Below are 12,654 nucleotides of genomic sequence, written 5' to 3'. Positions count from 1 at the left end.
CATTAGGCAAATCTGCTGCACAGGAACTTTTTAAAGTGTTGAAGAGCAAAGATGTCAGCTTGAGGACTAAGGTGCGCCTGACTCAAACCATGGCATTTTCAATAACCTCATATGCATGCGAACGCTGGACAGTGAATAGGGAAGACCATAGAAGACATGGTGCTTTTAAGTTATGGTGTTTGAGGAGAATATTGGAAGTACCGTGGGCTGCCAAAAGAACCAACAGATCTGTGTTGCAAGACGTGCAGCCAGAGTGCTCCTTGGAGGCCAGGATGGCCAAACTTCGTCTCTCATACTTGGGGCATATAGTCAGGAGGGATCAGTCACTGGAGAAGGATATCATGTTTGGTAAGGTGGAGGGTCAGAGAAAAAGAGCAAGACCCCCAGTGAGATGGATTTGCAGAGTGGCAGCATTAATGGGCCTCAAGTGTGGTAACAATAGCAAGGTTGGTCCAGGATCGGGCAGTGTTTCGTTCTGCTGTGCATAACCTCTCTCTGAGTTGGTACTGACTCAGTGGCACCTAACAACAACAGTCTATCTATCTATCGCTCTATCTATTATCTCTAACATATATAGGACCTTTCCATCACTCGAGATATTTCTCTGAAGTCCTTTCCCAGGGAATCTCTGCAACCTGCCCCTTAGAGGTTAGTTCTTCTTGTCCTTAAAAGTCACTGAAGTGAGATCATACTGGTACATACTCTTTTGCGTCTTGCTTTCTCTCAGCCTGAGATTCATCTATGTAGTTGCTTGCATTATTAACTTGTTCCTTTTTATCTCTGAGTTACATTGAGGTCTGTTATTACAACATCTCTTCTGCTCCTCCAGTTTGGGGCTGGATGATGAACAAAGCTGCTACTTACATACCGTCCTCAGTCTGTTTTAAAGACATCTGTGTTCATTTCTCTTGGGTAAATACTCATAAGTGAATAAGGAAAGTGTGGAGTCTAACTGTACATGTGACTTTATAAGAAATTGTGAGCACTCCACTCCACCAGCGATGTATGAGACGTTCTGGATGGTCCGCATCCTCTGTAGTAGTTGAAGGTATTTTTTATTTCAGTCATTCTAGTGGATGTGTGGTGGAGTCCTGGTGCGGCGCTATGGGATAAAGCACTGAACCGAAAGGTCAGTTTGAACCACAAGGTCGGTGGTTCAAACTCACTAGCAGCTCTTTGGAAACCCTATACTGGGTCACTATGAGTCAGAACTGACTCAACAGCACTTAATAACTGCTAGTAGATGTGTAGAGTCCTGGTGTGGCACTGTGGGCTAAAGCACTGGACCACAAGGTCAGTTTGAACCACAAGGTCGGTGGTTCAAACTCACTAGCAGCTCTTTGGAAACCCTATACTGGGTCACTATGAGTCAGAACTGACTCAACAGCACTTAATAACTGCTAGTAGATGTGTAGAGTCCTGGTGTGGCACTGTAGGATCAACACTGGATTGCTAACCATAAGGTTGGGGGTTCAAACCATCCAGATGATCCTCAGAAACCCTATACAAGGTTGCTATGAGTCCAAACCAACTGGATGGCACTTAACAACAAAAGTGGTGGTGCAGTGGAACACTATTGTGTTTAATTTGCACTTTCCTGATTAATGACTTTAAGAACTTTTTTCCTATGTGGTGTTGCAGGATAATGCGCTGAACCACAAGGTGAGTTTGAACCACTGTACCTGTATTGTTTTATTTTTTAAACTGGGGCCAGATACCCAGATGATTGCTGTATGTTCATTTCTCAGATGGATGTCAATAGTTTATTGTTTCAGTACCCTTTGTTGAAGAAACTATTCTTTCTCTACTGACTTGTTTCAATGCCTTTGTCAAAATCAATGAAGCATTAAGCAAAAGCACAGGAATCTTTTTAAACTCTGTATTTTGTGTGAATCATCAATTTCCATATTCTTTTGTTAATGACTCAGCATCTTCATTACTACTAGGACTGCTGTTAGGTGTAAAATCAGGTAGTTGAAGTCTACTAGGCTCTGTTTTTTTTTAAGGAGCTCTGGTAGCGTAGTGGTTACGAATCGGGCTGCAAACCTTAAGGTCAGCGGTTTGAAACTACCAGCTGCTCTGCGGGAGAAAGATGAGGCTTTCTACTCCCGTAAAGATTTACACCCTCGGAAACCCTATACAGGGTCACTATGGGTCGGAACCGACTCGATGGCACATAACAACATAACAGGCTCTGTTTTTAGAAGCCCAAATGACTTCTTTTCAGTATAGAGAGGCCTTTCCCATTTTCTACCATTCTATCCCCATAAATATTTAAGATTTGGGTGAAACAATAAATCATATATTTTCAAAAAGAGTGTGTTACTTGTTCAGACAGATTGTATTTGCAAAATGGCTGCAATAACATTTCCAATGGCCACACTTTTCCAGAAACTTGCCACTCTCTCATTAAGAGATGGGGATATCTGTCGATCCTTTGGATCCTTTGGATAGATTGGGCCTTTGTGAGGTAACAAACAGAATGTGGTGGAAATGATGTTGCAGTATGTCCAAGACTAGGTTAGGAAAGGTGATGCCAGGCCACCTGGCTTTCTCTCATGGGACACTTGCCTTTGAAAGGCAGCCCCAATGTTGTGAGGAAGCCCAGACTGCATGCGGAAGCCACTTACAGGTAAAGCATAAGATGACGTGTTGATGAATGAACTATTTCAGGAGGAGGGTCAGGAACAGCTGTCTCTTAGTCTTCTGGGTACAATTTGGGATAAAAGCAATGTGTCGAAATGAGAAGAAATCAGACAAGGGTCATCAAAATTTGTTTGTAGTTGTTAAGTACTATTGAGGCATTTCCAACTCAGTGAACCTATATAGGGTTTCCAAAGAGGTGCTGGTAGGTTTGAACCACTAACCTTGTGTTTAGCAGTCTGGTGCTGATCCTACAGTATCATCATAATAGGACTCTTGAGAATGTATTTACAGAATGGTTAAGAAGAACTCGTAGTACAAAAAAGGTTGGCATTAAATGATCTTCCTTCCTGGACCTTTTTGTCCAATACCATCAGGGCGCTGTGGGTTAATGCCCTGGACTCTGCAAAGTCAGTTTGAGCTACAAGATAGGAGGTTCAAGTTCATCAGCTGCTCCTCAGAAACTCTATGAGGGTTGCTATGGGTCGGAACCGACTGGACAGCACCTAACAACAACAATATTCAGGGTTGTTTTCAGTTAGTTTGTGACTAATAATGGAGACATTGGGAAGAAGCTCTATGAAGAAAGCCTAAGAGGAAATTGGTCTTGGGACAGAGAGAAAGATATGAGATTAGAGGTGGGTAGACAAATAGTTACCATTGTATTGATAGCGCTTTTGAAACCGCGGATGGATACATAGATGATTGCTATATGTTTATATGTAACTTTTTATGCTGTATGTATAGACAAAGGGACTTCCAACAGTTATTGGGAAAACTCATTATCTTTTTTTAATAGTTTTCTTTTAAAAGTTTTTGTAACTGAGTGATAGTTTATATGGGCTGACATATGAAACCTTCATTGGCTCATTGCAATGATTACAGTATCCTCCATGCATTCCATAGAGTTTGTTTCCATTCTCTTTGGTTTTTTTTGGGTGTGTGTGTGTGTGTGTGTGTACACGAAAACACTCAGGAATATATAATCCTTTAAACAACCAAGCCTGCCTCCTGGCCACCAGCTCTTAATCCCTCTCTTTCCATGAATCTAGAGTCCTCAGCTACTCCCTCTCTCTATGACCCTATCTCTGCCTCCATCTCTGGTGTCCGCTCCTTTTCTGGATAGGGTCCCACATTCCGCTCATGCTCTTCTCCCTTGATGGTCCTCTGTTCCTGGACTGTAAGATTAACTACACCATTATCTTTCTTGCTTTCCATGGAATTTTTGAAACTGTGTGGAGAGTCTGGTGTGATGCTTTAGGATAAGCACTGGACTGCTAGGCACAATGTTGGCTGTTCCAAGTCACCAGTTGCTTCTAGGAAACCCTGTACATGTTCACTGTGAGTTGGAACTGACTCGATGGCACTTAACAACAATATTATGTATGTGTATGTTTTCTTATTACATATTACTTAATTAAAGTCTTAATGGCTTAATTAAAGCCTTTTATTCCAAGCTGGACAGAGAACAATGCGTTACATACACACACATTTAAAGAGCCTGAAAAAAAATGAAGGCCTTACAAAAGGGCTCAATTAAATATGTCAATCATGTGAAAGAACTTCTTGAGAAGGGAACTCACTGTTTTATAGGACTGTGAAGTTGAAAGGAAGACTGGGCTGAAGTCAAAGTAAAGGATGATGCAGATGGCCACAGGAGGAACTGCTCAAAGACCCGTTTTTAAACCCTGAATGGGCTATGAGGAAAGACTGTGCCTTTTCCGTGGCAGTCTTGGAGACGAGTAAGAGTTAGGTTCTCTGCAAGGACAGCCCAGAGGGCTTGAGTCCTCAACCTTGGAGATGGCTCTGTCTTGGCTGAGCTAATAGAACAGTGAGAGAATGAAGGCTACTGGATTTCAAGGAATGAAAACATGAGTTTCTTTGTTCCCTTGGTCTGTCCACCTTATCCCCAAGGAGGAAAAGGTCTTCTTTGGCTTGCAGCTAGGATATTGGTGTGTCTCTTTCTTGGCACTGTCTTGAGGAATTCTTTCTTCCTTCTGCAGTCTGCTTCTGCTACCTGACTTTTGAATACTTCTCAACCTTGAGTGGACCTCAGCAATTTTGAAAAATTTCTTCTTCCTCTACTTCCTGTGAAAAACTCATTTTTCATCAGAATTTTTTTTTTTTTTAAAGCCCAGAATATAAAAGCAAGGGATCCCACTTGAAGCTAAATTTTGTGTAGGCTTTGGCTAGGCAATTTCAAAGAGAGTAGCTCATCCCTTCTGGGTTTTCCTAGGAATATGCACAGCACTGGCTGATCTTTCTTAATATTGATTCCTTCACCTGAACTTTCTCTTCTCTTTGTTGTCTCTGATGTTTGGCTTATATCAAATGAAACGTTGTGGCCACATTAGTAAGTGTAGGGGTCAGACTCCTAGTCTTAACTTTCATCAGATACTCTATAAAGATTCAGTTTTTTTTTTTTCTTCCCTCTTTTTCTATTTGGAAATGTGCTTATAAGGGCCACTTAGTTTAAACCTTAACTTAGAAGTGAAAACAAAGATCTAGTGACCTTGGAGAAGTCACTTCACCTCCAACTGTATTGTTTCTATGGAGGAAGGGGCGATATGAACACGTGCCACAATGTCCCTGGTGTGGCACCTTCGGACAAGCACTCGATTTCAAGGTCTGTTTGAACTCGCCAGCCACTCCTCAGAAACCCTATACAGGGTCGTCACTATGAGTAGTAACAGAATCAACGGCACTTAACTACAACAGGTTTTTTTTTTAAATGTTCCCCAGTTGGACTTTCAAGTCTAGCTGGGATGAAGCAGTTTAGGGAGCGAGGACTCAGTCGGAGTTCCAAGCCACACAGAACCTGGGCCACATTAGAGCAGACCCCACAGACCACAGCGTGTACACTGTTGTTAAGTGGTATCAAGTCAGTTCCAACCCATAGCGACCCTTTATAGGGTTTCTGGGGAGCGGCTGGTAAACTTTAACCGCCGACATTGCGGTTCAAACCGACCTTGCAGTCCAGCGCATTAACCCACAGCGCCACACCAGGACTCCAGTGGACACGGCAGACAGAAATTGAGACCCCAAGGTCAAAAAGTGCTTGAAGGAGTCTAGCAGGACGTGCAGCTCTTCGGCAAACACACTCTTACCACTTCGTCCAAATGACAAGTGGCAGGCAGGTGGGACAGGCAGAAGCTGGCCACAGACAGGGGGTCACGCCTCCCACAGAAGCTCCCTAAAACTGCGATCCACTCTTCCTCCTCCACCTCCAGCCATCCCACCCCTTCACCTTTTCCACCATCAGAGTCCTCCGCCGCCGGTTTAACGTTCCAGATCCTTCCCCGCCTCCCCCTCCCGCCAGGCTCCGCCGGAGGGCCGCTCCCCGCCCCCTGCGCCGCAGCCCGGCCCGCGGTGCCCGCAGCGGCGGCGTTCCCCGGCGCTGCAGCGTTGGCGGCTGCGGCACCTAGGACGCAGCCTCGGGTGACAGCCACAACACGGACGCCGGGCGCTCGCTTCCTAGTCCGCACCGATACCCGCGGAGGCGAGGGCCGCTCCATGGCCCTGAGCCGCAGCCCCTGCAGCCGGCCTCCGCGCACAACCACCGCCGAGCCCCCGGGAGGGCGGAAATGCTGAGCGGCGCCGGCCTGGACCAGGCTCTGAAGATGTCCTTTCCCCGAAGGTCGAGGATCCGCTCGTCCGTGGGTGAGCGGGGAGGCGCGCTGGGCGGGCGCCCGCGGTTACCTGACACCCGCCCTCCCTGTTCCCTCCCAGTCTCCCCTCTCCGGGGGCTGGGGCTGAGCAGATCCGCCCTCTGCGGGGCCGTGCGCTCAGGCACCTACACGCCTGATTCCCAGGCCTGGGGGCGCCAGGGACACCCAGCGCGATCTTGGGACCGGGGTATTCAGGTGTGCGTGAGCGTGAGAGCAAGTGCGCTGGTGTGTGTCGGCGTGCGCGCATGCCTGCCCGTCCCCCGCGTGGTGATGGGGAGGCTGGAGGCGACCCCGAGCCCCAGTACGGCGCCTACTCTGAGGTCTGCACCCGGAACCTGACGGCCTCTGGGCTGGCTCTTTGCTGCACAGCCCAAAGGGAGCCGAGGGTCGTCCTAGTGTTCCTGACTCCTTGGAACGCTCGGCTCTCGCGCACACTCAGAAGCGATGCGCTAGCTCGCGCACACTCAGAAATGATGCCGTAGTTCAGGACCACCTGCGTAGTCCCCCCAAACCCTGTCGGAAAACAGGGCTCTGGCAACCCCTGCGTGCAGGCTCCTGGGGTATGGAGCTCTGAACCATTTAAAGCCGCGAATCCTTGGAAGCCAGTGTTTTGGTTGTTACATTATATAACACCATAGAGCACATTTACATCCTGAAATCCTGTTGAGCGAGATGCTTATTTGGTCGTGACACAAACTGGTTTCCTAGACCCTTGTTGTGAAGTGCCACCAGAGTGGTTTCTGAGGAGTGGCAGGTGAGTTTGAACCACCGACCTTACGGTCCAGTGCATTATCTTGCAGCGCCACACCAGGACTCCCTAGACTCTTAGATAATAAAAAATAAAAAGGGGAACTTCAAACGTTCTGATTTCTCATCGTTTTGAGACTCCATTTAAATTTGTGAGCAGATCTTGGTTCTGAGAACGAGTGCAGATTGGAGTTGGGGACAGTTGTAACCGTTCTGCTGATTTGTTTGGGGAAAATATCCATATATTCGTAAAAATAATTGCCTTTCATATTTGTATCATTGAGTAATGTGAGAGGAATAAGAACTTCTCATGTAATTTAGACGGGTCTCTCTCATACTTGGGTAATAGAAGGGCATCTTTAAAATGTATCTTGGTAAAACCAGTTTACAAGGAGGGCTGTGTCTACAGGGTTGGGGACAGGTAGGGGAGAAAGGACTGAGCCGGAGGCCAGAGGGCCTTGACTGCAGCCACCCAGGTGAGAGAGGTGGGATGGGTAGCAAGCTGCAGCAAAGGGAAGAAGCCAGCAGCATGGGCTCCTGATTTGCATGTGGGGAGAATCAAGGATGGCTCTAAAGGGTCTGGGCCAAGCAACTGGGAGAATTCACCAAAGACTGGGATGAGGACAGTGACCTCGAAAACAACAGGGCTTTCTTTTGTGGGTGAGGACGTCAGGAATTGGTTTGAACATATTAATCTGAGCTGCCCACTAGAGAACCAAATGGTAATGTTGAGTGGAGACGTGGTAGCTTTATGCTCAGTCTAGACCAGCGCTGGGAGTCCTGGTATGATGCTGGACTGCAAGGTGGGTGGTTCAAATTCACCAGCTGCTCCTTGGAAACCCTATACGGGGTCGTTATGAGTCAGGACCGACTTGACGGCACTTAACAACAACCACACAGGCCAGAGCCACACATTCCAGAGTCCCCAGCAGAATGAGCTTCCCTGGGTGTGGCTTGAGCATCTCTGCAGAACCTTCCTCTTAGTGTAGCCCAGCCCTGGCTGCTGGACTTTGCTGCTGGTTTCCTGACGTTTTTAATTTTCACTTTGCATTGAGGCCCGCAATTATGTAGCTGGTTCGGGTTGTCAGTGTGCATAGATGTAGCTGGAAAGAGAGGGGCTCTGAAACGGAGCCCTCCCTGGGCCTGCAAACCAGCAAAAGGGCTGGAGGGGCTGGCCACTGGGGACCCTGGAGAGGGTGCTCAGAAGCTAACAGAGGGACATGTTCAGGAAGAATGGAGTGCCCCTCAGTGCCAACACTACTGAGAACTCAGTAGTAGCAGTAGAACTGATAACTTGGTTTTGTTATATTGGTTGAAGGCGGTCTGTCAGAGTGGATTCCAGAAACTCAGGACAGCAAGGTCAGATCACTGTGGAGAGGAGGAGAGGAGAAGCTAACTGAGAAGGAGGAGATGATTTCAACAGAGCTTCTTTGGTTTTGTGTCGAGAGACATTAAAGTGGTACAGTCTAAGGGGCTTCAAATCAGGAGTGTGCAGGGAAGAAGGGACAATGATCTGAGAACTGAGGACACAGTTGGCCTGTAGGTAGAGCAGTTAAAGCCAGAAGGTTCAGGAATAGCCCGAGAACTGGAAGATATGGGGATCGGTCTGATGTAGGCTGCACATCCCAGAAGACACAGGGGAAGGCTTTTAAGGGACGAGTTGTACTTATAGTACATTTAATATCATGGAGGTGAGAGAGCATCTGGAGTGTGTGTGTGCTTTGGGGTGACTCATGGAAACTTGGGTCAAGGGCTGCATGGGATTAGTTTAGCTTTGATGGTGAGTTGTTGAGTCTGAGTATTAGAGGAGGAGGATTCCACCAGGAGGGTCCTGAAACCCCCTTTTCTCTCAGGATGATAGAATTGAAGAGGCTGGCTGAGACTGATGACTCCCATTCTCAGACTTACACTCAAAGCTTTGGACCTCCTGCCCTACTATTTAGTCTTTAAAATGCCTTGGCTCTTGTTGGCTCCTTACTCTTCCATAGGTAGTTTTCTTTTCTTAAAAAACAACTTAAAAAAATGTGCACTACAATGGGTATAAATGTGCACTTAATGAGTTATTTTAAAGCACCAGACAATTAAAGAAGTAGTACATTGCTTGTGGCCTTGAAGCATCCTTTATGCTACTGCCCATCACAACTCTCGTCTCCCCAAAAGGAAACCAGTGTCCTGATTTTCACAGCTTCCTTCTTTCTTATAACTTCACCATCTAAACAAGCACACTGAAATACTATGCGTGGCGCTGTGGGTTAATGTGCCAGACTGCAAAGCCGTTTGAACTGCAAGGTTGGTGGTTCAAGCTCACCAGCTGCTCCTTGGAAACCCTATACAGGGTCGCTATGGGTCAGAACCGACTCGACGGCACTTAACAACAACAACATGGTAGGAACCAACTCGACAGCACTTAACAACAACAACAGGAGCCCTGATGTGGCACTGTGGATTAATGCATTAGACTGCAAGGTCAGTTTGAACTGCAAGGTTGGTGGTTCAAGCTCAACAGACACTTCTTGGGAACACTATACAGGGTCACTATGCGTTGGAACTGACTCAACGGCATTTAACAACAGATATTATTGTTTAGCTCTAGCTTTGAATGTTGTATACACAGAATCATATTGTGTATACATTATTGCTGTTGTTAGTGCTGTCCAGTTGGTTCTGACTCATAGTGACCCTGTATAGGGATTCTGAAGAGCGGCTGGTGGGTTTGAACCGCCAACCTTGTTGTTCAAACCGACCTTTTGGTCCAGTGCTTATCCTATAGTGCTACACAAGGACTCCTGTATATGCATGTATGTACATATATAAACATATCTTTTATTACTCCTTTTGCTCAATATTACTTGCAAATCTTATGTTGTGGTATTTGTAGTTCTTTATTCTAATTGTTTTATAGTGTTTTCACATTTTTTTTGTCTTTATCCTTTCTTTTTTTCACTCCTTTGTTCCTTTTTTCCATTTGAAGGAAAGTTCCCAATGGTTTGTCCTAATGAGAAAATAAATAAATATGATTTCCTTTCCACTAAGAAGCAAGTTCCTTTTTTTTCCCCTTCCCTTTCTTTTTTTATCTTTAAGTTTTTATTGTGGATTGAGTGAAAGTGTACAGGGCAGATCATCAGTTTTACATTCAACAAATCATACACCTTGTTTCATCACAATGATTACAATCCCCTCCATGTACCATCAGTTAACATTATTCCTCTCTATTCACTTTAGCTCTTCTTGGAAAACCACAACACTCAGGCATATATACATCTATAATAATTGACACCACCAAAGGGCACATTCTGCAAATCTGCTTCCTGGCCACTATTTCTTAGTCCCTTTCTGCTCATGAGTCTAGAGTCCTCAGCTGCTCCCTCTCTCCATGTCCCCATTTCTGCCTCCATCTCTGGTGTCGCTGCTTCTCTGGTAGGGTCCTCCATTCCATCTGTGCTCTTCTCCCTTGATGGTCCTCGGGTCCTCTGTTCCTAGCCTGTAAGATGAACTACTCCCCTGTTTTTGTTGCACAACTTCTACCATGTACAGTTGTGACAGTCACAATTAGTCATGATAACAGTTACTCACTATTGAATCATAAGGATCTTATCCCCATCTCTTTTCACCAGACCCATCTAGGCTCTTATGTCTTGAGGATATATAGCAAGAAGAGAGATTGCTGGAGCATAAATTAATATTTCTATTTCCAGTCTTCCAAGAAAGTGTCATAGAGGTTTGTTTCCACGGCAGTTGCACCATTTTACAGTCCCACCATATGTATTTTTATTTTTTTGGTATGGAAATCTTTTCTTAAATTTTTACAAGAATGGTCTCATGCAATATTTATTCTTTTGTCATTGACTACTTTCACTCAGCATAATGTCCTCAAGGTTCATCCGTGTTATGTGGTGTTTTGTACCTTCTTTGTCATTCTTCAAGGTTGCAGAGTATTCCATTGTGTGTATGTATCAAAGTTTGTTTATCCGTTCTCTCATTGATGGGCTCTTAAGCTGTGTCCATCTCTTTCTTATTGTAAATAGTGCTGCAGTGAACATTGGTGTACATGTATCTACTTGTGTTCTGATTCGTATTTCTTGTGGATCTATATGCTGGGCCATAAGGTATTTCTATTTCCAACTTTCTGAGGAAGTGCGGCGCCATTCTGCAGAGGGGTTGAGCCATTATACTTTGCCTTCAGCAATGTAGGAGGACCCTTTGTATTTTTAAAAGCGTCCTTTCTGAAAATGAAACAGAACAACCAAAGCATCCTGGTAGATTCTGGTAAGATTTATATCGACTTTGTAGATTCTTAGATCAGGAGAGACTATTGTGACAATACTGGGCCTTCTTAACCCAAAATGTGTTAGACTCACCATTTATTTAAAAGAAGATATATTTCTTTTCTGTCCTTTGTTAAAGTGGTATGATTTTTTCCATGACATTCCTATGTATTTAAAAAGTTTTACTATGAGACATGTTGGAATACTCCAAGATACGAGTCTGAATGGGATCATTTAAAACTTACATTTAAAATAGATTGTTGTTGGCCTGTAGATGGCACTGTGGGGGGGTTAGGCGCTGAGCTGCTGATCACAAGGTTGGCAGCTCAAATTCATCAGCTGCTGGCAGGGTTGTGTGTGTGTGGGAGGAGTGGGAGATGAGGCTGTCTGCGCCTGTAAATGGGGGAACCCCACTGAGCAGTTTTACTGTCCTGTTAAGGTACTGTAGAATAAGCACTGGACTGCAAGGTCAGTTTGAACCACAAAGTCAGCGGTTCTAACCCACCAGCAGCTCCTCCGAAACCCTATACAGGGTTGCTATGAGTCGGACTCAACTTGATGGTACTTAACAGCAACATGAGTCAGAAGCCACTCAGTGGCTGTGGGATTTGATGGGTTGATGTGTAAGTAAACTATTGGGTGTTTATGTTGGTTTTTTAATCTAACAAACTGGTGAACTTTCTCATAAGCTCTGATAGTTTATGGATTCTCTTTGTGTGTGTGTACAATCTAAACTGCAAATATCAATTTGGTTCCTTCCTTTGTAATTGTAATTGTTTTCTTTTTCTTATTTGATTATGGTTGTGGTTGTGTGCCACCAAGTCGGTTCCGACTCTTAGCGACCCTGTATAGGGTTTCCGAGGACATAAATCTCTACGGGTGCAGAGAACCTCATATTTCTTCCTCGGAGTGACTGACAGATTTGAACTGCTGAGTTTGAGGGTAGCAGCCTAGTTTATAACCCATTATGCTATTGGTGGTTATGGTGGTGTGCTATGGACTCGGTTCCGACTCATAGCGACTCTGTACAGGGTTTCTGAGGCTGTAAATGTTTATGGGAGCGGAAAACCTCATCTTTCTCCCACGGAACTGCTGGTAGTTTCGAACTGCTGGCCTTAAGGTTCTCAGCCCGATTCATAACCACTACACTACCAGAGCTCCTTTTGTATATATGCTGCTGTATATATGCTTTTAATTATGTTGAGGAATTTCCTTTCAGTTCCTACTTTGTTGGGTGTTTTTATCAGGAATGGATGTTGGATTTTGTCAAATGCCTTTTCTGCATCAATCGATATGATCATGTGGTTCTTTCCCTTTTTCTTCTTTATATG

General features: G+C 45.1%; 1 protein-coding gene across 1 annotated transcript in view; it reads left to right on the top strand.

Annotated features, from left to right (window-relative positions):
• Positions 1 to 6,227: 6,227 nt before the first annotated feature.
• Positions 6,228 to 12,654, top strand: part of ATP8A2 (ATPase, aminophospholipid transporter, class I, type 8A, member 2) — a 727,934-nt gene continuing 721,507 nt past the window's right edge. Inside the window, exon 1 of the mRNA XM_006831949.1 lies at positions 6,228 to 6,303. Within this exon, the coding sequence (XP_006832012.1) occupies positions 6,228 to 6,303 (76 nt within the window). The remainder of the gene's footprint in view (positions 6,304 to 12,654) is intronic.

Source organism: Chrysochloris asiatica, unplaced genomic scaffold (genome assembly GCF_000296735.1).
Source record: "Chrysochloris asiatica unplaced genomic scaffold, ChrAsi1.0 scaffold00005, whole genome shotgun sequence".
NCBI classification, from domain to species: Eukaryota; Metazoa; Chordata; class Mammalia; order Afrosoricida; family Chrysochloridae; genus Chrysochloris; species Chrysochloris asiatica.
Note: the sequence above shows the minus strand (reverse complement) of the source record. Positions and strands in the feature narration are given on the sequence as shown.